At 48.1% G+C, this 24,622-nt stretch overlaps 1 protein-coding gene across 1 annotated transcript in view; it reads right to left on the reverse strand.

Annotated features, from left to right (window-relative positions):
* The window catches only part of LOC119377801 (uncharacterized), a 64,606-nt gene that overhangs the window by 27,028 nt on the left and 12,956 nt on the right, over window positions 1-24,622 (reverse strand). Inside the window, exons 5-7 of the mRNA XM_037647109.1 lie at window positions 23,229-23,368; window positions 20,895-21,110; window positions 5,797-6,400 (exon numbers count right to left, since the gene is read on the reverse strand). Coding sequence (XP_037503037.1) covers window positions 5,797-6,400; window positions 20,895-21,110; window positions 23,229-23,368 — 960 coding nt within the window. The remainder of the gene's footprint in view (window positions 1-5,796; window positions 6,401-20,894; window positions 21,111-23,228; window positions 23,369-24,622) is intronic.

Raw genomic sequence — 24,622 nt, forward strand, 5'->3', positions numbered from 1 at the left:
AAAAACTGCGAGAAAATGCGCCATGGCCGCTCTCGTCGGTAGTCACTTGGTCAGCTCCGAGCGCACTTCGCGACGTATCATACGGGAACGGTCCGACAGTTACGACGTTAACAGCGGGGTTCCCAATACATTGTATCCTATGGGAGCTATGCCGGAACCAGCGGAAAACGATGTAACAGCCAGGAAAACGCAGCAGTGAGGAACGCAACAGCGGGGTTCTACTGTATACACACCAGTTGTGTAAATGAGTGAATACATCCTGTTACATCTCGTCCTACATTATACACCAGAGCAAGCCTGTCTCGCACCCAGGCTGCCGGCGAGCTGAGCAGATACTCTCGCACCCAGACGCCGGGCTGACCGGGCTGCCAAGGTGCATGCGGGTTGCGCCAAGTAAACAGGGCAAGGTGCAATTCTGAGGATTTAAAATGCGAAAAAGTACCCGCTCGCGCTGCTTCAGCGTATTAGAGCTCGTCTGGGCACCACTGCGTCGTCTTTGGATGCCAAAACAAGCAGCGCAACAGGAGGATATTACTTAGCGCTGTCTGCGACGATCAGGACGCGCCACAAGAACAGTGCTGGTGCAGTGTTTTCAGCTTCGCCACGAGTGGATAACTGTGATTCAAGCAGAAAAAGTAGGAGCCGAGTAAAAATGTGCAAGTACATTAACTACGTATATTCTGTAGTGTGATGCCCACCTATTTCATTTTAGGAACCTAATTTGCATGACACGCAGGTGGGTTGAAGGCAGGCGCGAGCTTTGTGTGTGGGTGCGCTTATTAGGCACGGTGTTCCTCAACAGCTGGCCAGAATTTCGTGCTTTCATTTCAGTGTTTGATGTCCCCAAATTTATTTGGACATGAAGCATCCAGCTGCACATAATACAGTAAAACCTCGTTAATTCGAACTCTTATTATTGCGATAGCAATTATATGGACAGTATCGGCTGGATTTTGCCGTCGCTGTCGCCGCCGTCATGCACCGTATATGTATAAGTATGTATACAGTTCTAAGAACCCCGCTGATACGCTTTTGAAGGGACCGTAGAAAATAAACGTAAGAGACGGGAAACGCAAGAGCCGAGAAACAGGAAAAACGACAAAATATTTAGTGGTACAGAATTTTATTTCAATGCTTACGAGCAGCACGAAAATTGGCGCGCTCAGCCACGATCTAGTCGATGGATAGAAACGCGGAGCTGGGGACGGCCTCATCCACAGAAATGTAATCAACGTGTGTGATTTTTTTAACACCAACAGCTGCAGGCATGAAAGAACTAAGCACACGCAATCACGACCAGCGCGGCGAGTCCGAACGCGAACCGCCTGCACGACCATGCGAGCTCCAACCAGCTCGAACTCCTCCCGCTCTCCGACAAATAACGATGATGATGAGTCTACGCCAACGCGATGGCAGAAGTGAATGCCAATCTCGAAGGCCTTGCTTTCGCAAGCAATTACGTCATACACGCCATGTTTGTGCAATACAAATCTCAAAGGCTATGCTTTTGTCAATAGTAAATGCCAATCTCGAAGGCCTTGCTTTCGCGAGCAGTTACGTCATAGACGCCATCTTTGCAATTTGAATCTCGAAGGCCATGCTTTTGTTTGCATCAATTGAAAGATTCTGTTGCTTGCGCCTCTCACGCGGCTAATATTACGGTCAAACGAGGCCAAGCTGCGTGAAAATGCACCATGGCGGCTCTCTTTGGTAGTCACTCGGTCGGCTCCGAGCGCACTTAGCGACGTATCATACGGGAACGGTCCGACAGTTACGACGTAACAGCGGGGTTCCCAATACATTGTATCCTATGGGAGCTATGCCGGGACCGGCGGAAAACGACGTAACAGCCGAGAAAACGCAGCAGTGACGAACGTAACAGCGGGTTTCTACTGTATATATATAAAGGCCCCAAAGAAAAATAATTCAGAAAAATGCTTCCGAAGCGCGGAATCGAACCAGGGACCTCTTGCTCCGCAGCGAGCGGCGCTATCCACTACGCCACGAAACGCAGATCCTCCACGTAGCTAACGGCGAGCGTTATATACACACCATTTAGCGCTGGACGGACTCAGAGACAGCAGGCGATAATAGGCGTTTCTTCATTACCAGCGAGGTGGCGCTAGGAGCCCGACGGGCGCATTTAAAAGTCGTCGGCGAGCTCGCTCGCTTCTTATATTTGCGCATGGGAGAAGCTTGCCCTTCCGCTGTCTGCTCGCGCGGTTTTCTCGTGGCGAGGGGTAGAGGAATGTTTCACGCTCTCACCTTGATGTCCGCGCTCATGTTACGGCGCGTACGAATGTCACTCGAGCTCAGGGACGCTGCTAAACGAACAAACAGAAGACGAGCGCGAACTATCAAGTGTCACAGCTCGACACTTGAAGCACGCTAGTTTCCTTCGCTGCTTCGGCCGCCTTTGCAACAGAAGCGCTGTTCAAACTGAGAGCATCCATTGGCAAGCCTCACTTCGTATAGCATTAGTTCCTTGCTATCGCATTCATTGCTTCGCCCTTGCGGAGAAACTGTGACTTTTTTCGAAATCCCGCATAATTCGAAGGGTTTCTGTGGTCCCGTATTTTGCAATGTAAATCTGAGTGGATAATTTGAAGCGGTGGTCAGCGCCAGCCCGGTTAATTCGAAAACTTTGGGTGCCATGTGCCAATTCCCGATCCAGATTTCGCCGCAAATCCGCGGAAGCGACGGCCCTTAGGAGCCACAGGGCAATGCAGTGTAGCGATATTGATAAGCGACAGTTGAAGCAACCCAGCCTCGCTGCTGCTAGCGGAAAAAAAAAAAAAATCTCGTGGTCAGCTAGAAACGTGCGCCTGCGGAAAAGAAGACGTGCTTCACTGCAACACAGCGGTGACGCGGGCAGCATGTCGCATGCTTCTCGCAACGTCACCGCGTCATGATTTACCCATTCTTTTTGGGAAAAGAAAAGATAATAAAGGACCGTCTGACGGAACTCGTGATGTATGCGAACCTCCGATTGGCGGTTGCTTCGGCAATTTCCGCACTTGCACTGCTGGCGGAGTTCTTGCCTGTAACGTCTACTTCGAAAACTCAGTGAAAACTTCAATGATCATGTTTTCCAGCCAGAACACCTTGCGTATTCCGTCACACTGGCCATTATCATATTCCTTATTTTACCAGAAAGAATGGGCGAATGGTCGCATCATGATGCGGTGAGGCTGCGAGGAGCAGGTGACATGCTGCCAGCATGTCACCACTGTGCTGCAGTGAAGCACGCCTTCTTTTCCGCAGGCACGCATTTCAGCTGACCACGACTTTTTTTTTTGCGCTGATAGCAGCGAGGCCTGCCGTTTTCCCGAGTTCGCGGCAAAAATGGGACCAGGTATTGCTGGAAAACAACCCTTGGAGCCACAAACTAGAAGGCCAAACGACCACCTCTGATTACTTTCTGTAATTCGAAGTTCCTTGCATCTCGCTTTTTGTGTTTCGTTAATTCAAAAACCCGCTTAATTCTAAAGTTTTTCACAGTCCCAGTGACTTTGAATTAACGAGGTTTTACTGTATATATATTGGCACATAAGTAAACAGTACTCGCGCCAGTGCCCTTTACGTCGCAGGCGTAGCGCTAGCTCAGGCAGCTAAATTTTTAGCATATTTACACAGCACAAGTTTAATAAAAGACAGCTGGATTCCGCCCATTTCAATATCGACTTATTTAACTAAATGTAGCACAGTTTCACTTGTAAAGCATCATCGTTGCAAGATTAAAATCGCGCAGACAGCTTCCAAAAGGGATCGATGAACGATACTGCAGGTGATACCCACCGGTAGCACGCTTTTGTGAGTAAGACGCATTATCGTGAGGGCGCTCGTGAAAAAATAGTACGTTCCGCGAAACTACCTGTAAAGCGTACTCTATTATGCAATGCATGTTGAAATGATGAGTTTTCACAAAACTTTGTGCACCACTTCTAATATGGGGCAACAAAACATCGTTTCACTCTTTCACGAGCTGCACTGCAATTACGATTCACGCGTACTACAGCGAGGACATTTTTTTTTTTTGCAAATCTAACAGCGTACGTATGTGCTGAGGTTGCTTTCGCATCCTGCTCGGCACGTACTGTACAGTATAGACCGCTTGTAACGTAAGTCGCCGGAGTCGCGAATATCCACACTATAAGCGGTACCACACTATAAACAAAACAACCTTCTTCAAAGGCTGCACTTGCGCAAAACGTGTTGAGCATGTAGCCTCGCGTGTCCAATAATCGACATATGCGATTTGGGGCACTTACAACCACTTAAATCTCCGAATGTTCAAAAATTAACCGCCAAAGACCCGCATTGCCAACGAAATGAACACGGGGGAAAAAAGCAAACAAAACAAAGTGCCATCGCGGAAATTTGCCGACTACGTTTCAGGCCACCTCGAGGTATGCACATTACACAGAAACGATGTCGAATCGCGACCGAAATTTCACGTGCTGAGCTGTACCGATCATTCGATTTCACGGGCGCGCACGCGATGTCCAAGTCATTGCAATCGAATCCAGTACCACCATTCGAGAGGTGCATGTGCCAACCATGCCCTCGTTTTCATTAACGATATGATTGATTCTCTTCCCTTCCAATGCAGCCATCGCAAAAAGTTTCGTTGATTCCGCACCAAACCGCAACTTTTATCGCCCGCGACCGCTACCGAAAAGCAACCAACGCCGATTAGGCCTAGCCTGCGGTTCAGCATGTTGTCGCGGGAAGTTTGTCTAAGACAACATGAAGATCGGACGTCAAAAGGATCGCACTCAAGCACTAACCCAAGAACAACGCGCGTGATACGAAGTTTGTGTTCGCGGCCGGGAGATCAACGGCGACAAAAGGCCGCCAAGCTCGTTTAAGTCCGCGCACTGGCAGAAAAGGCGAAAGCTCGCGTCATGAAGCCGCAAAACTTTTCAATTTGCGGACGAGGTAGCAAACGCGATATCTGTAGCAAATGTGATGACGACGCTTTTCCCGACAGGAAACTTACTTTAAAGCGCACTTTATGAGGACGCGATCGTACGTTCCATGCGGAACGCGCTGCCGGCAAGCGGCCGCGGAGCCTTGCCGCCGCCGGTGCAAAGGCTACTCCATCGCCTAGGCAACCACCATCCTTCCCCACTCGGCGAGCCCGCGCAGCGCTGCCGCGGTCTTTTTCCTCCCTCCGCCCCTCGTTCGTTCACTGTGCGTGCCCTCACCCTTCGTAACGACCTCGTCACTCCCTACCCAGCGGCGTACCTCCTTTGAGAACCGCACTCGTTACTGCGTTTGTCAGAAATATTTTCCCGCAACCGCATTATAAACGGTATTTTATCTTGGGGGACTGCACAATAAGCGGTATGCGTATACATGCGGTTTTATGGGAGGGTAAACGGGAGTCGAAAAAGACCGCATTATAACCGGTCCTGCACTATATGCGGTTACGTTATAAGTGGTCTGCACTGTATACATTGTGGACTTGCATGAGCAAGGTGTTCTTGATGTTCCAATAAAAACAGCGAAAACGTCCACGCTAGAAAAGACGTGACATACGCTCTTCGACGGGCCGAGTTTGAGTTTTGCGTTTGCTCTGTGTAGCGTCTGCTGGCATGGCAGCCCGGGCGTGTTGTTTCTCCACGTGTGCGATAGATGGCGCGACGCGCGATGCAAATATGGCGCTGCGCATGGAATTCGCTGTGTTCTGGTCTATAAGAGGCGATATTACATGTGGCTGAACTGTATCGAAGCTCTAAAACCACAACCGACGACAGACAGAAAGTAAGTACTATATCAGCAGTCTCTCACCTTGGCTGCCATATGGCGGGTGATGCTGCTGGGAAGGAGGCGAGGGCCCCTGCTGCTGTGGCGTACCTGGGCCACTGGGTGGTGAGGAAACCGGAGGTGGTGAGGAATGCTGTTGCTGCTGCTGCTGCTGAGGTGGCTGTTGTGGCTGCTGTGCCTGGTTGGAATGCTGCGAAGGGTGTTGTGCTGGATGCGATGCTGGATGGGGTACTGGGTGTTGAGATGGGTGCTGGCTAAGATGCTGGCTTTGGGCCTGAGAGGTGTGTGGCTGGCTAGGGTGCTGTCCTGGGTGTGGCTGGCCAGGATGTGGCTGCTGCTGACCAGGGTGTTGGCTGGGATGTGGACCTGGATGCTGTCCTGGGTGTTGACTGGGGTGTTGCCCGGGATGCTGGACAGGATGCTGACTGGGGTGCTGAACTGGATGTTGGCCAGGGTGCTGCCCTGGATGCTGCTGGCTTGGGTGTTGACCAGGATGTTGGCCAGGATGCTGGCCAGGGTGCTGGCCAGGATGTTGCTGACCAGGGTGCTGCTGCCCAGGGTGCTGCCCTGGATGCTGTCCCTGGTGTTGCCCACCATGTTGCGATGGATGCTGCTGTGCAGCCTGCATCTAAGTAATAGCAACACCAAATTTTTTGCAAGTCCTGGCAGACTGGGAACACTAAGCGGAGGTAGCTGTATTGTTAATATTACAGAGAACAGGCAAGAAAGTCAGGACAGGGTTTATAGTAACCGTTACGTAACAGGTTCAAGGTTTTTTAAGGACTTTCAAGGCCCCAACAAAGAATTTTGAAGGACCTAGAACAAGACTTTTTGAGATCATAAAGAGAGCACAATCTTTTACAGCATGGATGCACATCTTTTACTGCACACAAGCAAAAGCAGGCACACTGTTTCCAATCAACAGCTAAATAAAAAAGTTTTCTCAGCACATTTTTTGTTGATTGCAGGTTTTATTGCACCACACTGCTTTCTGTAGGTTTCAGCATCCTTCTGTTGGTTTCCTTAAACTGACTTAAATCACAATCGGAGGGTTACAAAGTAAATCGGCATATCACAATAATCTAGGATCAGAACTGTATGCAGTACAACAGGAATGGATCTTCTAGACCAATTTGGAAAAAAAAGTTATGGTAGGTTGAACATTCGCAAGTGAGTCAATGTCAAACTGGGACTTTACTCATGAATGTTCGACACACAATAACTTTTTAGGGGTGTGCGAATATTAGAAATTTCGAATATTTTTCGAATAGTGTTTGCTATTCGATTCGATTCGCACTGGAATTTTACTATTCGAACTTCCTAAAAACAAGTACAGTCAACGTCCGATTGAAAGTGACCCCTTCAGATTTTTAATATGCTTCACCTCACTACACTCTCGTATTGCGGCAAAGCTGCCTTTCAAGCTCCGTTACGGTCGAACTTTGCCAAGAGACAGTCAACGTCCGATTGTAAGTGGTCCCTAGATTTTCAATATGCTTCACCTCATCACACCCCCGCATTGCGGCAAAGCTGCGTTTCAAGCTCCGCGACGGTTGAACTTTGCTAAGACACAGTCAACGTCCGATTGGAAGTGGTCCCTAGATTTTCAATATGCTTCACCTCATCACACCCCCGTATTGCGGCAAAGCTGCCTTTCAAGCTCCGCTACGGTCACAAATCTATTAACTCAAGAAAACGCTGGTTCCAACATGGAGATGAAAGATGTGGCAGAGGTGGGGGCTCAAGTAATGCTGTTTTGTACCTGAAATTGGGGAAGGAAGCCCAAAAAATCGGACGTCGAAGCTTTTTAGCATCCAAAATTTCATATGTTCTTATATCGACGTCTACAAGGCAGATTTGGAACTCCGGACTTGAAGGGAGCACACCCTTGTCCGCCACATCAGTTGGACTTCCACAGAAGTTGGAAGAGGAGGAGAGGCTGAGGAAATGGCACCTTTGCCTATCACGTGTGAAGTGTTGTCGGCAACACTTTGGTTGCACCAAATCATGTACATAAATAGAATTCGGCCTCTACATTGCCTCATTCTTGATAAGGAAACTATGAAACACTACCCCGCCAGTGCTTCATCAACCTAGTGAAAGGAAACACTTTCATGTTGCTATCTCATAAGAATATGCTTAGGAATCCTCTCTTAACTTTTTTTCTGCAATTTCGCTTCGAAGTATTCCAATATATTCTAGAAATATTCAAGAAATATTCGAAAAATATTCGATTCGATTCGCACTCACACTTCAATACAGTAATGCCTCGTTAACTCGAACTCTCATATCTCAAAAAATCGGCTAAGTCGAAATTTTCCGCGGTACCAAACGATTTCACATAGGTGCAATGTATTTATTGCCCTTTATCTCGAAGTATTTCTGTGCCCACTATCGGTTATCTCGAAATCTCGAGTGAGAGTGGAACAAAAGTTTCGCCGCCGAACTGTTTCACAAAATGCTAGCGGCAAAATCTCTACGTTTCACAAGGTTCGCACGAGGCTACCGTGCTTTCGACGAAGTGAACACTGTTCCCGAAAGTGAAGTCGGAACCTAGCGGCATAACTTTTTCAAGCAACCCTGTGTCACGTCATGTGATGCCATAGACGTGCACAGAGGCAGGCCCTGCAAAATAGCATGGGTCGCACACGTCGTTTTGTTTACCGTCAGAGATGCGATTTCAGCATTTTATTTATGCAAGACACGTCGCTCGGATTTTCTCATCGGCCGTGCGATGTGGTGAGGATAATGCCGCCAAAGCAAAGCAAGTCACTGGTGCTGCAAAGAAAGGTAGCCCTAATCAAAGAAGCGGATTTGAGGCTCGAAGTTCCGGACGTCAAAACTGCGCTGATTGTGTGGTTGCACCGTGCGAGAGGAGCCCCTTCCAGTCACAACATTGACAGAGAAGGCCGATTCTCTAGACTTAGTGGTGGGCTACACTGATCTCGCCTGCAACATCTACTGGTTTGACCATTTAAGTGAAACAACTTGGCGTCATGCACGGTGATCGCGGCAGTGTCGACGCAGCTACTCAAGGGCTGACGACATCAGCCGAGACAGAAACATGTTTCGCTTGATGCGAAATAAAGTTGAGTGCAGCAGTGCGGATGATCGCCACATGCTATGTGTTAAGCACCTCGAGAAATCTTTGCTAGGTGCAAGTGTTACTGCGAGGCAGTGCCAAAAATACAAAGGCAGTGGGGAAAATACAGCTGGTTGACAGCTCTGGTACGTCATTGTTTTTCTTTAAATTCTTTACAAAGAGCCAGTTAGGCCCTCCTGTTAAGAAACTGGCCAGTAGTGATAACGTTTTTAGATAGAAGTGGACGTCATTATGAATCTAAACCAACTAGGCAGACTTGGTGCTCTACTTCTCAATAGAATTTACGCAACTTTGCTTATCTCGAAAAGCTGTTTAACTCGAAATTTTTTCTGCTTTTTACTACTTCGAGTTAACGAGGTATTACTGTATTCGAATTCGCTTCGCACCCAAAATTTTGCTATTCACACAGCTCTACTTTTGTTCCAATGGGTTTAGAACATCCATTTTGTTCTACTGCATACAGTTCTGATTCCAGATTATTCTGATACGTTGGAGCCGGCAGCTGCAGCGCTCCGGCGGGTGAGGGAGAGAGTGACGTACGCGCGCACCTGCGAGGAAAGCGTGCGAGGGGTGCGCGACGACAACGCCCAGCTGCGGCGTGACCTACTTGGCACCGCTCCAACACCTGCGCCGAGCGAAGCGCGTTGCCTCGCGTTTGTGCGGACAGACGGACAGCTTTACACAGGCTAGTCAAAGAGCTGCTACGCATCTAATAAAAAAAAAAAAACATGGCTGATCCCTCTGTCATAGGAATCTGTATAACACGAAAGTGAAACTTGTCTTCACAGAAGTGGTTGAGCGTTCCTTGGGCATTCTTTCGCCCCAAGGGCGAAGGAATGACTGCTATAGCGACAAATTGTGATGTCACGCGAAGAACGGCAAGCAGCTCGAAACTTGCAACATGCTGCTCAAGCAGAAAGGACGCACGGAACGGACATACGCAGGATGAGCGCGAACTGTCACAGCTGTAACTTATTTTTGTATGAGCAGCGCACTCCTTTCGCAAAAGCGGCCGCTGCAGTGAGCGAAGTGACCTTCGTGCTCTCAACGCAAACTTGTGGTGAGAGCACAAGACGTACAAAACCACCGCCATCACGAGATAAGCGCGCATGAGCGACCACGCCCTGCAGAGCTGCGCACTCACCGTGACGCGTGGGGCGGCAATCTTTAAAGTGCGCTCTTCGAGCCCTTCGCACCATCTCGCTACTGATAACGAAAACACGCTGATGTACCACTGATCTCAAAGTACCGCCACCGGCAAATGGTGTACAGTCGAACCCACTTATAACGATCCCACGTATAACGATCTATTGGTTATAACGACCATATTTGGGTGCACTTACGATTTTCCAATGCTCAACATTGAAGCTGCGTCCACATACAGTCAAATCTCGTTACAACGAACACCACATTAACGAACATTTCAAATTAACGAACTTTTAAGAAATCCCGTGCCGACTGCTTATAGTTTCAATGTAAAAATATTTCACTACTACGAACTTCAGATTAACGAACATTTCAGAATAACGATCGTTATTTAATTCCCGTGTAATCTTAACAACGCCTCAGTACTACGAACTTATATCCCGAAATGCGAGGATTCTTAGATTTCAGTGTATCGGTCATGGCAGTCGGAGCTGTAAGGTAGCAGACGACGCAGTGCGAAGAGCGGACGCACTCCCGCTAAAACCTGAGATGGCACGGGAGGAGAAAGACGCGGGCGAAGAACTTTTTTTTTTTTCCCCCTTCGTTGCGGAGGCGACAACGCATCAGGTTTTGTAAAGGCCCAACCGCATGCATAGCCAACACCTCCTAGACAGCTTCCTAGACAACCGCATGCATAGCACGCGACTTTCGAGCAAAGGCGACTGCGACAAACGGGCTCCGTCGCGCTCACGTATTATTGTAAGAAACTCTATGGTCGCGCTGCTCGATTGAAAACTATTGCGCGCACGCAGGCAAATTACGAAAAAGAATTACAGAGTAGATGAATGACTACATGCCAAATTTATTATTGTCTTGTTTGAGATAAAGATGCCATAAAAGCGTTTCGGGACTTCCTTTTTTCGCAATCTTATGTTTAACCGCGGCAGTAGTATCTGCTGTGATCCCATGGGGCGCCCGGAAGCGTACGCTGCCTACGCTACGTCGCACTTTGCAAACTGCGTTATGTTGGGGTTAGTCCACGAGGCGCATTTCGACAACGTTTCCTCTTGCTGTCACAGAAAGTTTAAGAAAAGCCGCAGCGCCTCACGTCGTTGCTTCGCAGGGAGAAGGGCTACCTCACACGACGACGATGTTGACATTGCAGCAAGCTACCACCAATGCAGCAAGCTACCACCGAAACATCAAAACGAACCGTCGATCATAAATAACGACAAAATACGGCCGCTGCCTCGCTCTCCGCGTGAGATGGGGCTGTAAATAAGGTAGTCTATAACTTGCATTCCTTGAAGTACGCGCCGATTGGAAGCATCACGAGCAAATTGCAACCGAAGCAAGGGTCAGAGATGCTGCCATGTTGTTGGATATCGTCATGCTCACTTCCGGGCGACAAGCGATGTTTTCTGGCTTTCCAGAAACCTGGGATGCTATCGCGGAACGATTCTATTTCAGATTCCAATGCCTTTCGTGCTTTTCGCGCTTGGCCAGTGGTCAGAACGACGGTCCGTCCGCGTTATCAGCGCGATCAGCACGCCGTGTGGGATCGGAAATAGCATCGTTTCGCGATTGCACCCCTGCGACAAGCGACGGCGATGGATGGCCCTCCGCGACAGCAAATCCTGTCGGCCGTCGCTCAAAACTCGCGTGCATGCAGTTGGGCCTTAAAGGATTGCAGCGATGACATGGACGGCGATGTCACGGTAGCACCCGAAGATCGCGACGAGTCCGTGTTGGCCACAGATGCGTTGGCCTACTTGAGGAAACTCCGCATATTCATAGAAAAAAGCGGAACAGCGACCGAAGCGGCGGATAAAAATGCGGACGGTCTAGAATCGTTCGTGACGCAGAGTTTGTGCTGCACCCGTCAAAAAAAAACGATCACGGACTATTTCAAATAAACGTGCCTTGTCTGACGTTCACGTGTGCACTGTTGTGAGAAACGAGTTCAAGGACGTACCGTTGCAAAGGTAGGATGTTTGCGTTACTGAAATTCTATTGTTATGGTAAATTTTTGGGCTTTCACTATAACGACCTTTCAGAATAACGAACATTTTTCCGCGGTCCCCTGAAGTTCGTTATACCGAGATTTCACTGTATAGCGAACATTTTTCAAAGCCTCCTACTTTTACAACGAACACTTCAGACACGGTTGCGGGAGAAATACGGCGCATACGAAGCGAAAGAAAGTTAAAACAGGCCTTCTAAAGCGTGAGAGGGGCGCGCGCTCGCGCGTGCCCTGCTCCAGCTTACTCGCGACTGAGATATCCCTGATCGGCGAGCACCGCACGCAGATTTCGGATGCTGCGAGCGAGGTCGCTCACTTTCGAGTCTTCTTCAATGGCAGAATGGCAGTGAGGAAAAAAAAAAAAAAAGGAGGCAGCATGAAGCCTTGCAGTCAGCTTTCGCACGGTAACCTTTCTTGACGCCGTTCTCTGCAGCTGCGACCGCCTACGATGAACCAAACAATGCCTTGGAACGCAAGAAGGCATAAATGCAAGAAGTGATAACCGCGATAACTTTCATCGCATAAAGGTTCAGTGCATCCCTAAACTCGTCTACGCCACAATGTGCCGCAAAAGGTCGTCCGTCTTTTTGGTAACAGCAGAGACCGGTCGATCGGTGATAACGATTTCCGCGCCATTGCGGCGATGCCTTCGCGGATATAAGCACCAGAAAAGAGCCAAGGCGAGGTGGCGGCCATCGGTGAACGTGCAGTTATGACTTATAGCAGACAACCTTATATCACAGTCATCTGTAGATATCTGCTCGGCTGCGCGTGTGGCGTACGCCGTACACTGCGTGGATTGACGGCGGTACGAGCGCGCCATGCTGCCGTTCGCAAGTTCGCCGCCACTGCGTCGTGCGAGACTGCTTTAAAGTGCGCCTCGCTTTGTAGAAACGAAAGTAGCTCGCTGTTGTTGAGCGGCGCGGGCACCGAGAAACATCGATGCACTGACGGCGAGCATATACTGCGTGTTTGACTATATAGGCGAAAACTCAAGTGCGCCGCGCATCGTCGTGCAGGGCCGCAAGAGCATCGTGGAGACGTAGAGTGCGCGTTGCTTGCAAAATGCTTGTTTTCGCCGCGTTGAACGAACAGGCTAGTCGCCGCACCCGTGCACGGTCCGGACTGAAGCAGGCACGAAGAACGTACATACGCGTGCATACGGCATACAGCAAGCGACCCGGCAGTGACTCCGCAAGCGGAGTAGGGGACGCGCTGCACGCAACTAGCCAGGGATGATCGGCTCCGCGTGGCAGTACCGCGCTTCGGTGAAACGGTGTCAGTTCACAGCAAAGGTGGGTAATTCACTCGTGAGCACGTAGCGGGCGTTGCTTCACGACGCGAAAAGGCTTGGCTTGTCACCGGAGGGATTGGGTGCACTTTAATAAAAGTGCACAGAAAACAACTGCTTGGCCGCTAAGCGCACGTTTTTAAAGGCAAGTCCATATACAACGAACTACTGATATAGCGACCACTTTTCGCGACACTTTCGAGTTTGTTATAAGCGGATTCGACTGTATATAAATAGCTCGCCGTTAGCATGGCGAAGAATGTGCCGTCTGTGGCCTAATCGTTTCGCGCCGCGCGCTGCGGAGCGAGGGGTCTTACATTCGACTCCCAGTGACGGAACTTTCTTCTCGTTTTTTTCTTTGCCATCTGTTAGGCTTTATATTTTACAATGTCATATCCGTGACGGAAATACATCAGTGGAGCCATGGTGGACCCCGGCATAAAACATAAAACGGGAAAATCGGTCCAGGACCGTTTTTTTCACGTCGGGCTCGCCGCCTGGTTTTCCGGCGAAGCGAGTGAACTTTCGGTGAGTTTTGCCGCTTTCGCCCCCTTCGAGGCCAGGTGTGAACACGCCTTTCGTATTGCATGCCCCGACGTGGAAAAGTGTTCGGTACATCCAAATTTCAGCTCTTTCTACACAGTGGAATTCGGCTGGGGAATTTCACGAATTCGCATCAGTCGGTCACATTTACATCAACGCCTCCTAAATTTGCTTACTATATGGGTTCGCAAAAGGCCTGGATTGGATTGGGTTGCAATTTTTGTCAATGTGGCTAGATCACGCACACAAATTTCAATTTCCGGGAGATTTTCCTGCGAACCGTATTAACGTAAGAAATGGTCGAAATCTGGGAGTCTCCAGGAAATTCCGGGAGACTCGGCAGGTATGCACTATGTAGCACGCCTTCGTTAGTTTGCAGGAAAGCTGTTTACGATTTCGGAGTATGTGAACATCCTTGGAAATAGGCACCGAGCGCGGGGCGAGTTTGGACTGGTGGCGCCTCTTTCGGTGGAGGCGTGGAACTAACGGCATGTGAGTGCCAGAAAGGAGCAGGCGCTTGCTGCGGGGACGCGGTGCTGGATGTTGGCTGCGCTTCATTGTGCTTGCTCTCGTCGCTTGTGTCCTGCGCTGCCGAAAAGCCCCGGGAACCAAGCCCGAGCAGACAGGCTGCGCTTTAGGCTGCACAAACAGCTATGCAAACATGGATAAAGCTGGGGAGTAGATCCAGTTCCATCGGTTCCCGTCTGCAATCGCCGTCGCCGACAGCCTTGTTCGCGCACCGGCCGCCAACGACGGCCCTCGTTGCGTCAAGCTACATGAAATACATAGACTGAAGATAGCTGTTGAAATATCAGAATCGGCGACGCATCGAAAAGTAAAGGAAAGCAAAACGGGAACAGGAGTTTGCATGATGTACACCGGAGGAACATGTGCGATCGGCCAAGCATTGCGTAAAGAAAGCCGAAAATCGAATAGGAGACGTAGGGTATCCTTTTCAAATGTTGGGAGACAATGTTAACGTGTAGGCAGAATAACACGGTATTAAATATTCGGCAGATCCCACGCCTTGTGGGAATCTGTTTCGTGCGAAGCAGTCAGCGAGTAGTTCTATGCTGCATTTTTTTTTTTGTTGAGCCAAGCGTTACGAGGTGGATCGACATGTTTTTGTAAGTGCAGTAGTTGTGTACACATCGTGGTCTTGCCAGGCACGTCGACTACACTGGCGTTCAAAGGGTAACTTATGGTCTGACGTAACGTCAGCACCCACATTACAGCACATACGTCAGTATTTTCGCAGTGAGGTGCACTTTACGGTGCGATTATGTGATCATACGTAACTTTCATTTGCGTATTCCTCCGAGGTCGAGAAACGCTTGAATTTATCTTGCTGAATCACATAGGAATACAAATGTACCGTTTATTACACTGCTATAAAAGCAGAGCAAACACTGGAACCACAGACGTTAACCTGACATGACGCCTGTATCATAGGAGTACATATGTAGTGTTTATTGCTTTGTTATAAAATTAGACAGCCAGCACCACAACCACAACTGACGTTGCACCGACATTACGCCTGCATAGGGTGTTTTTCCAAAGCAGATTCTAGAGCTGGCGTGGCTCTGTGGTAGAATACCTGACTGCCACCACGCAGAACCATTGGCTTCGATTCCTGCTGGGATCCTAATTTTTATTCTCTGCATTCGTCGGGTCAACGCTGACGTTGTCGGTTTTTCTTAACGCTCTCGCATTTTAATCAGATACGGCGGCGCTACCTGAGAACAGTGGGCCTTCATCCGACAAGACCACCGGATTATGATTTGTGGCTCTATGGGCCCCACCATAGAGCACTAAGCCGGCCTCTATCTGTATATTTAACTATGTATGCCGGTGGGCAAATTCTCGAAATTAAAAAAAATTTACCAATGTCTGTTCTCGCCGTTCCTGGGTAGATATAAACTGTCAATCACCTGTGGCGCATACCCGTACATCGATGCCAATGGTAAACGGGTATATGCCACACGTGTCTGAGGAAAGGATTTGACGACGTACGCAACAGGATTTTCACTTTATTCATGTAATGAGCAGACAGTCATATTCGTCAAATCCGCTTACCCTCCCATGCCAATTTTGGTCTACACCAAGTTTAGGAGGTGATCACGAGAGCACCCAGACGTAGGCGGCTAGATAAAGATACCTAGATAGAAACGCTCAAAGTGCCTAGGGTTCGCTAAGAAATGCTTCGCATTTAAAAAATAGAAATGGTGCTACTTACATCTAGCTCCACATCGTAGCTTATCGCGCTAAACTTCGTCCGTGATACCGTGATGTCGCGCACGTGACCTGCTTCGTGCAAGCGGAGACCCTTCTCTAGAGCAGACGCACGAAAACGCGTACGCCAGCTGGTCAAGTCTTTGAAAATGCAGCGCAAAAAAACTAACACCGCCATGGGTGCACTTGCGCTGTCAGGACTCGCCTTCGCGCCAGGGGCCCTCCAAACAATAATGAGGAACAGCGAGTTCGGCAGTTAAAATGCAAAGATGCTTATTTTACATCGTGTCGCCAATCGGGCCTGCCTCATTTGCAGTCCCGAAAGGGAGTAGGCATCGTGCCCCCTCTGGTCCGTCTCCGAACGAAAACAAACGCCTAGAAGCATAGCACCACGCAAAGAAGCTGACTCGTTTGATGATCCGACAGCGCTCATCGGTGTGGACATGAGAGGGACACCGTGTCATTCTTTCTAGATGACTTGGTGGCCATTAAACGCGTCCACGACCGCAAATGACTGCGTGGCAGTCTGCCTGAAGCCTGACGAAGGGCCCCGCGTTCTGAACACATTTCTGAGAGTCGAACGCTTCGTGCATTGTTCAAAAGACCACTGTTGCTGCCGCTTTTCTTTGCCTCTCGGCAACAAACGCAACACGCAACAGCATACAGCTTCGAATTGCTCAAAAAGAAACGCCGCGCTTCTCTTCGAATACGTGCCGAAAGTAGCAGAGCCTGCTCCGCGTCGTCTGCTTCACATGCCAGTGCTGTCCCTGCCGCCGCTTGGGGCGCTTTTCAGGAGAGGCGTAGCTGGCGCCTTACGACGGCCACCCGGTGCTTATACAGTAAAAGCTCGTTAATTCGACTCTCGTTAATTCGGAAAATCGGTTAATTCGGACACGTCATCTGGTCCCTGTAAATATACGCATCACTCTATGAGACTGGGCGCTCGTTATTTCGGACAGATTTGACCGCAAATCGGATAATTCGGCGACTTTCGGGGCGCTGGCGAGGCTCGAAAACGAAAAAAGAACAATTCGGAACAAAAGTGAACCTCTAACGCAGCATCGCCATGGACATCAATTATCGACTTGGCTTGGATTGAGACTGGTTCAACGCCTTTTTTTCGCGTGTGGGTTTTGTTGCTTTGTTCCCGTTGGTGTGCTGCATCGTTGATCGCCGATTTATCGAGGAACGATTCAGTACGGCTCCTTTAGCTTGATCGTTGCTGGTGCTTTTGTGCTGACTTCTCATGCGACCGCACTCTCCGCCGATGGCAACGCCGGCGAAGCGGCCCAAGTACGAGACCAAGGACTTCACCACCAAAGCAGAAATTTTGCGTGCTCTGAATAACGGGCTCTCCTGACAAGAAGTGATGAAGAGTGATGAAAGGGGATCCTTCAATCGGCGGCAGGAAGCAAGGAACGAGTAACCGTACTTTTATCCCCCAACGTGACGGGAACAGAGCGCTTGCCGCTTCTCGTTATCGGAAAGGTTCAAAAGCCACGCTGCTTTAAGAACATCAACAATCTTCCCGTGGATTACCGTGCCAACCGAAAAACGTGGATGACGGGTGAAACTTTTGCGGTACTGCAGACATCATTTGAGCTGCTGAGCACCTTGAAGGGCTCAGAAAAATTGTGTCCGCGCGAATTTCTGCTCGAAAACAGACAAGCATCCGCGATTACTTTGTTAAGTAAAGGTATGTTGAAAAAACTCGTGCATTTATTGTGTTTATTTCGGCCATTCGATAATTCGGACATTCGGTTAATTCGGACATTTTTTCCGGTCCCTAGAAATCCGAATTAACGAGCTTTTACTGTAGAGATGTGACCGTATCTGCCCAAGAGAAAGGAATTTCTTTGAGAGTAATTCCCAGAACGAAGAGTCTCTGCACGAACCACGCGGTCGCCTGAGAGCGTAGCTGAACACTGCGAGAAGTCCAATTCCGGTGTTGCTTCGTGGCCTCAATGTGCCTCTTGCTTGTAGCATGTCACTTTACCGCTGCAAAACCATGCTGTTCGCAGTTAATAGTCTGACTGCAGACAATGCAAAATCCACTGTCATCGCTGCCTTGGCGACACCTAGATGATACAGTGTCATCATTTTCGTCCACCTTGTTCAGGATGTCGACACTAAACTTGGTGGAACAACTTGAGGCTCTGAGACGGCGACACGAACAATGCAAAAAGCAATACCCCTCAAGAAACGTGTAGCGATACGCTTTTTACTGATCCCGCCGAGGACGGAATAGTTTTTGTTGCTAGCCATTCCACGGCGAACCTAGTTTTCCACAATTTTTGCTATCCGACTGGAGTCGTGTTCCGTGAAAATCCAACACGAAGCTGCCAATTAAAGGGGTGGTGCCACCATGTTTGTGGCTTGCACGTTCTTTGCTGTAAGCGTTTCCTATAGCTCCAGGAAGCATGATGCACGCACCAAGATTCATGTATTCTCGCTAAATAATTTAACATCGCCTTTTTATGTGGACAACTTTCGGTTTCTGGGTGCCGAGGTTGGGCAGTGATGGAGAAGTGTAGGAGGCTTGGTCACGTGACCACACAAGACTGACGCACTTACCGTATTTACTCGATTCTACCGCGCCCTCGATTGTAACGCGCACCCGTTTTCCGCGACCAAAAAAAAAAAAAAAAAAAAGTAATACATCGATTGTAACGCGCACCCATTTTTCATGAGAGAAAAAGAACAAAAAAGTCCGTAGGAGTCAAACTTCGCACATTCAGAAGAACAAGTATTTGGGTTTTAAAGAACTAAAGTTTCAAAAAGTAAAACACAAAGTCAAAAAGCGGGCCTCGCCGCTAAAACTGTCACCACTACGGCGGCGATACGAGTCGCGTAATGGATCAGTCCTCGTCGCTGTCAACACTCTTCGATTTCGGGAAACCGGCCCTGCTTTTGTCCACAGAAACTTTTTCGCGAAGCTTTGCTGTAAAAAATCTTCTGCTTCTGTTTGCGCCAGTCTCGCACGCACGTTTCGGGAACTCCGAACGACCGCGATGCGGCCCGATTTCCGTCCGTCTCTTTGCACATGTAATAACTATTCTTTTAAATGCGGCATCGTGGTACACTAGTCGAGTATTTGGAATCGGCACTTCCATGCCGTCGATGCGAACGCAGAACGGGATGACAATCTCCTCAGCACACGTACGAACTGAAAAAATGGCAGAAATGGCCAAGGCGCGTAGCGCGTAGGAGGCAGCCATTTTGAAATGTCGATGGCAATACGATAACCGAGTTTCTTTTTTTTTTTTTCGGTACTCGATTCTAACGCGCATGCGATTTTTGGACTCGTTTTCCCGGAAAAAAGGTGCGCGTTAGATTCGAGTAAATACGGTAGCCAGGAAGCGATCGAAACTCGGCGAGTGAGGTAGCAACCGATGCTTTGCTGGTACTACAGTGAACTAGAATATATTCTAGTTCACTACAGCCGGTATGCACGTTGCGGAGGTGGCAGAGGTCCGGAGGTCACTCACATCACTACAGCAGACCTGGTGTGACGTCACTACAACTTTCGTTGCCTTTCCTATACAGCTATGTCAGAGTTGGTGCGCTAGCGATGGGTTTCAATCGGGAGAATGGGCATTTAGGTACACTTTGGAAGTAAATTAAAATATATTCTAGACGTTTGCTGTGTCCGACCCTTCGTGTGGAGTGTCCTTGCATACAGAGGAAACCCACAAAAGGCTTGTTATAGCCTCGAAATTTGATGGCACCACCCCTTTAACTGCGCCAGTTCATGGCTCGTGCGAAGCTTGTCCGCCATCTTGCCAGCTTCTCCGTTTGCGATAACTGCGGTTAGGAGACTAACTGCTGTTGTGTCTGCTGTGTAGCTACCCCTGACCGTGGTTAGCCGTAACCGTAGTCAAATGAACCACAGTTAAGGCAGTCGGTGTGACAGGGGTATAACACTGGTTCGAGCAGCGGAACTTTAAAAATGGGGCAAAAACAAGACAGACAGGGATGTCGCTGTACTAACAACCGCAATTTTATTTTTATGTTGTTGCGACGGTGCGGTCAAACCAGCTCGCAGCGAGCCGCTCCTTCCGAGGTGCATTTTTGGGGGTCACACCAATTTACGAAAGTCTGGAGAGGATTATGTCGGCCTCCAGAAGCCTGAGCAAGCCAATCTGCGTGTGGTCAGGTCCCCCAGAAAGCGCCGGGTGGCGTGCCGCATGGCAGCTTGGGAGTGTCGCATTTGGCGCAGTTTTGGCGCAGAACAACGGAGATGTAGCAGGATGTAGCAGGTTTCATATCTTGGCACAGTTTGGCGCAATTGGCGCAGCTATCGCATCACTGCATTTCGTTCCGACACCCTGGAAGTGTATGTATGGCTGCACTGCCATAGTTTTGCGTGCACTGCACGCACACTTTGACCTCGTTTTCCCGTCGAGCTGGTATTCGATTTTTTTTCGTGTTTTAATTTTGTTAGCTACACTCCCTGCTAATTTATTGCTTCTGTCATGTGCATCAATCACGCATTGGCAATGACTGTGTCTGCAAACTATGAAATGGCTGCATGACCCAAAACGGTTGAAACTGTAAGCAGAAGGTAACATGCCTGCACTATCTAATGGGGCTGAGCTTTAAACGAGTCATGGCCCCATGCACGAACGTGACCATAGGCCCCAACTTTCAGAAGCAACTCACAAAATAGTAACACCTACAAAAGTAGCACCACTATACGACTTAACACCTGCACTAACTGAACATGTTCACCTAAGCATATCTGCAACAGACAGTACATGTTCAGAGCTAGTAAATGGCAGTACCTGCTGTTGAACAGGCCCCTGTGGACTGGCTGTATGCTGGGGCATCTGGTGGCCTTGACTGGGCTGGTGTGCAGAGCCCATGCCAGGCTGCATGGCTGATGGGTGTGAGGGTGGCTGTGCCATGTGCTGGCCACCTGGCTGTTGGCCCATGTGTGGCTGTTGACCATGCTGGTTCATTGCAGGGTGCTGTTGTGAAGATGGCTGGTGTTGCATTGGCTGCAACAGCCCACAGAGTGGACAGCAATTAAGCATTATCAGCAGGTCCAACTATGAATGAAGTGCTACACAACATTTACATTTTCCTACAACCTATGACACGAGAACGAAAAGACGAATTAGTGAAGCTCATATACTTACTTGAAAGAAATACATTAAACTCTCGATACTTCAAACTGAAGGAGACCTTAAGATTTTCTTTGAATTATCAGACGTTCTCATAAGTATGACTCTGGGCAACATACCAACTCATGCTGTGATGTTTATTGCTTCCCAGTGCTACAGAAACATCAGACAGCTCTGCATGATTGCTAGTAAAGCTTTCAGCACTCAAGTTCCCAGCAGTCCCATTGAGTGGCACCGGAATTGACAAGCATGATTTTATAAAGGAGGCATTCACTGACGTCGCAACATAGTATGAGCTTCTAGTCACGTGCTGCACAAGATATCAAGAAGTTCCACAGCCGCTCCCCTCCTGGCACCATTGGTAATGCACAAACAGCCATTTTGAATGTTTTCGTTGACGTACATGCTGCCATTTTGAATGTACATGCTGCCTGACGTCATCACAACTAGCTATACTGGCACGTGAAGTCATCAGAATTGACACTGAAGTCTGACATCACGCTAGTGTTGATATGCGCCATGCGAAAATGCAATGTCAAAATAAAATACCAACATTTACCGAGCTTTACACTTGCGCAGAGCTGTCTCTGTATACAGGAGATTTGTATGGCAGCGTATATTCACCTTAGAAAATTCGTGTCAGCACCCCTTTAACTCTTTGAGATTCGAATTTTTTCGTGTAATGCAGTCCAAAATTGTGTAATTTTTTTATTGCTGAAATAAATTCTTCACACAATTCTATTTAAGAAAAAAATTCTCAAATTTTTGTGTGTGACCGTAAAGTGACAAAAAGATCATTTTTTGTTGTTACATACACATGGTTTATTTGTAGCAACATCAAGCAAAATCCCCCAAAAAGACACTTATACAATTTTTTATAAATAAAAATTATGCATTGTATTAAACATAGCTCACAGACATACAAAAATAAGTGCACCAGAGTGCTTTTCCGGTAAATGTTTGTGCTCCCCAAAATAGCAGAAAACTGAACCACAGCGTCGTTTGTGTAATTTAGTGCCACACGGAAACAGATGTAATCGCACACCGGGGAGCAATAAACGAGAGAGTCACAAGCGGTCAACCCTTGAGAAATTAGAAACCAGACAGCCATCAGCTTTGTGCGCATGAGAAGCAACAACCGCCCGAAGGACGAAACCGAAAGCAGCTGCGCCGTGTGCGAGCGTTCTGATGCGCAAGTCAAAGCAGCCACGCCACTTCGGAAAGCAAAAAAGAAAAAAAAAAAGCTATGGAGAGACATCAGCGCACAAAAAAAATTCCACGCATTCCCGAAGTGTGGCAGCACATGCCACACTTGATCGAAAAAGGCGCGCGTTTTAAACATACAGGCTATGCCATACATGTACGACGAAAACCTTCTGGTGCCAGTTAGGTGACGCTGTACATGTATGGCCAAAACCCTCAAAGGGTTAAGAAGCATTCGGCACAGGATAGACCAAGGTCAGACCCCCTCTTTTTCTTCCTCAGCATGCAATTCTCGGTGCGCATGATTTGGCTAGTTCGGCCATTTCGTAGCCACTGTTAGTGACACAAAAATGGGAATGTTCAGCTAGAAGCAACAAATGCAGCAGATATTTCCAGGCATGAAAAAGCAAAAAGTTTAAATTAATTGAATTTGTGTGTTCGGGCAGTTTGAATTAGGGGGCTTTAAAATACAGCAGGCATCACAGTTAAGATTCACACATTTTATTCCCGTTCTTGTGACCTGCTGGAAACTTGTGCTAGGCAATGCGATTGATGCATGCACCAAATGTCGCAAAGAACTGGTTGTCATTGGCATGATGGAAATACACATACAAATGCGGTCTGGTAGAGTTTGCTGTGCTTGGAGACTGAGGTCCAATTTCCGCCTCCAGATATTACAGTTTGTTTTATAGCGAAGGTGAGATGGTAACTTACTTGCCTACTATGTAGCACAAAGTGTGTTGCATTAGGCAAGAAAATGCTTTGAATTAAAATAAATAAAAACCTCACCGGTTGGTGATGCGGCTGCTGTGCTGGCATAGGCTGCTGCTGACTGACCATGCTGGAGGATGGAGGTGGAGGCCCAGATCGCCCATAGCCAGACATACCATGGGCCCCCATGGGTGGCTGCTGTCCAGCTCCAGGCCCGCCTTGAAGGCAACATACAACTCTAGTCTAACTACTACACTGCACAGGGGGAACACTACAAATACCTATTCAAACACGTCAGAGTGCACAACAAAGTGCAGCCGCCAATCTGTGCAACATAATATATCAGGCGTTTCTACTAAGACTCGGTGACATTCAAAGATGGCAGTTTTGCACATACGAAATGGGCGGTTCCACTGGAGATAACGTTGTCAGTGGTGACGCCCATACGGCAACAGATATTACATAGTAATTAATCCTAATTCCCAAAGATTAATCGGCTTGTGGGCTAATAAATTTAACAGACTCACCCTAATATGAAAATTAAAATGAACTCTTCGTATGAGCAACATCGGCTTTTGGATCTGAAAAGTATGATTACCTGTGGAACTGTGTCATGACTAATTTATTCTTTCCAGATCACATAAAGCCAAAACTGTGCCCAGGAGCAAGTGTACCTGGTCATGCTCCTCGAGGTAACGTTGCTGCTCACGTCACCAAATGACAGGCCGATAGCAGCCACACAAGCTAAGAGGGCTGCAGAAAGCAGAGTGCCTGCAGTTAGATGATGTAAACAGCAATGCTGGCTAGAGGGGCACAGAATTATGCACACGCTCTTAGACTGCTGAATTTGCCATGCTACCGATTCGAAAGCTTAACATCACATTCACAAAGGGCCGAACTTTATGATGAGTCCACTAAACTTAGCTCAAAAGGTAATTATTTTTTTTTTAATTAAGAACTAATTACCAAGCATCACTCAATGCCACAGGGTCGTCACCTTCGATGGCATGTCTCCAGTAGGACAGCCCTTATATTTGAAAATGGCTTTATTTAAAAATTACTTAATGGTATGCAGTAACAGCTGGTATAGCTTGAATGCAGAAATTTATCAATTCTACAACGTGGTTTTCAAATGTTCTGGCCTTGGAAAAACCCACCAGCTTTTGAGCAGCACCGAAGAATGCCCCTTCCTTTTCATGTTAATTGCTTATGCAATGCTCACTTGAACTAAATCCAATTTCTACTATACCGAACAATGCATAGAAATAAGAAAACATACAAGTACAGCACATTACTGAATTATTGCATTACATTCTAGGATTTTAAGCGCCAAAACCACGAGATGATTATGAGGCACGCTTTAGTGGTTTTGCACTGGAGTTTTAAGCATAAACGTCTTCATCCTTTGATCATATAGCATCCATAGTCACGTAAACCCTTAGGCTAGATGCATCTAGGTAATTCAATTATTA

The sequence above is a fragment of the Rhipicephalus sanguineus genome, chromosome 1 (genome assembly GCF_013339695.2).
Source record: "Rhipicephalus sanguineus isolate Rsan-2018 chromosome 1, BIME_Rsan_1.4, whole genome shotgun sequence".
Classification (NCBI taxonomy): domain Eukaryota; kingdom Metazoa; phylum Arthropoda; class Arachnida; order Ixodida; family Ixodidae; genus Rhipicephalus; species Rhipicephalus sanguineus.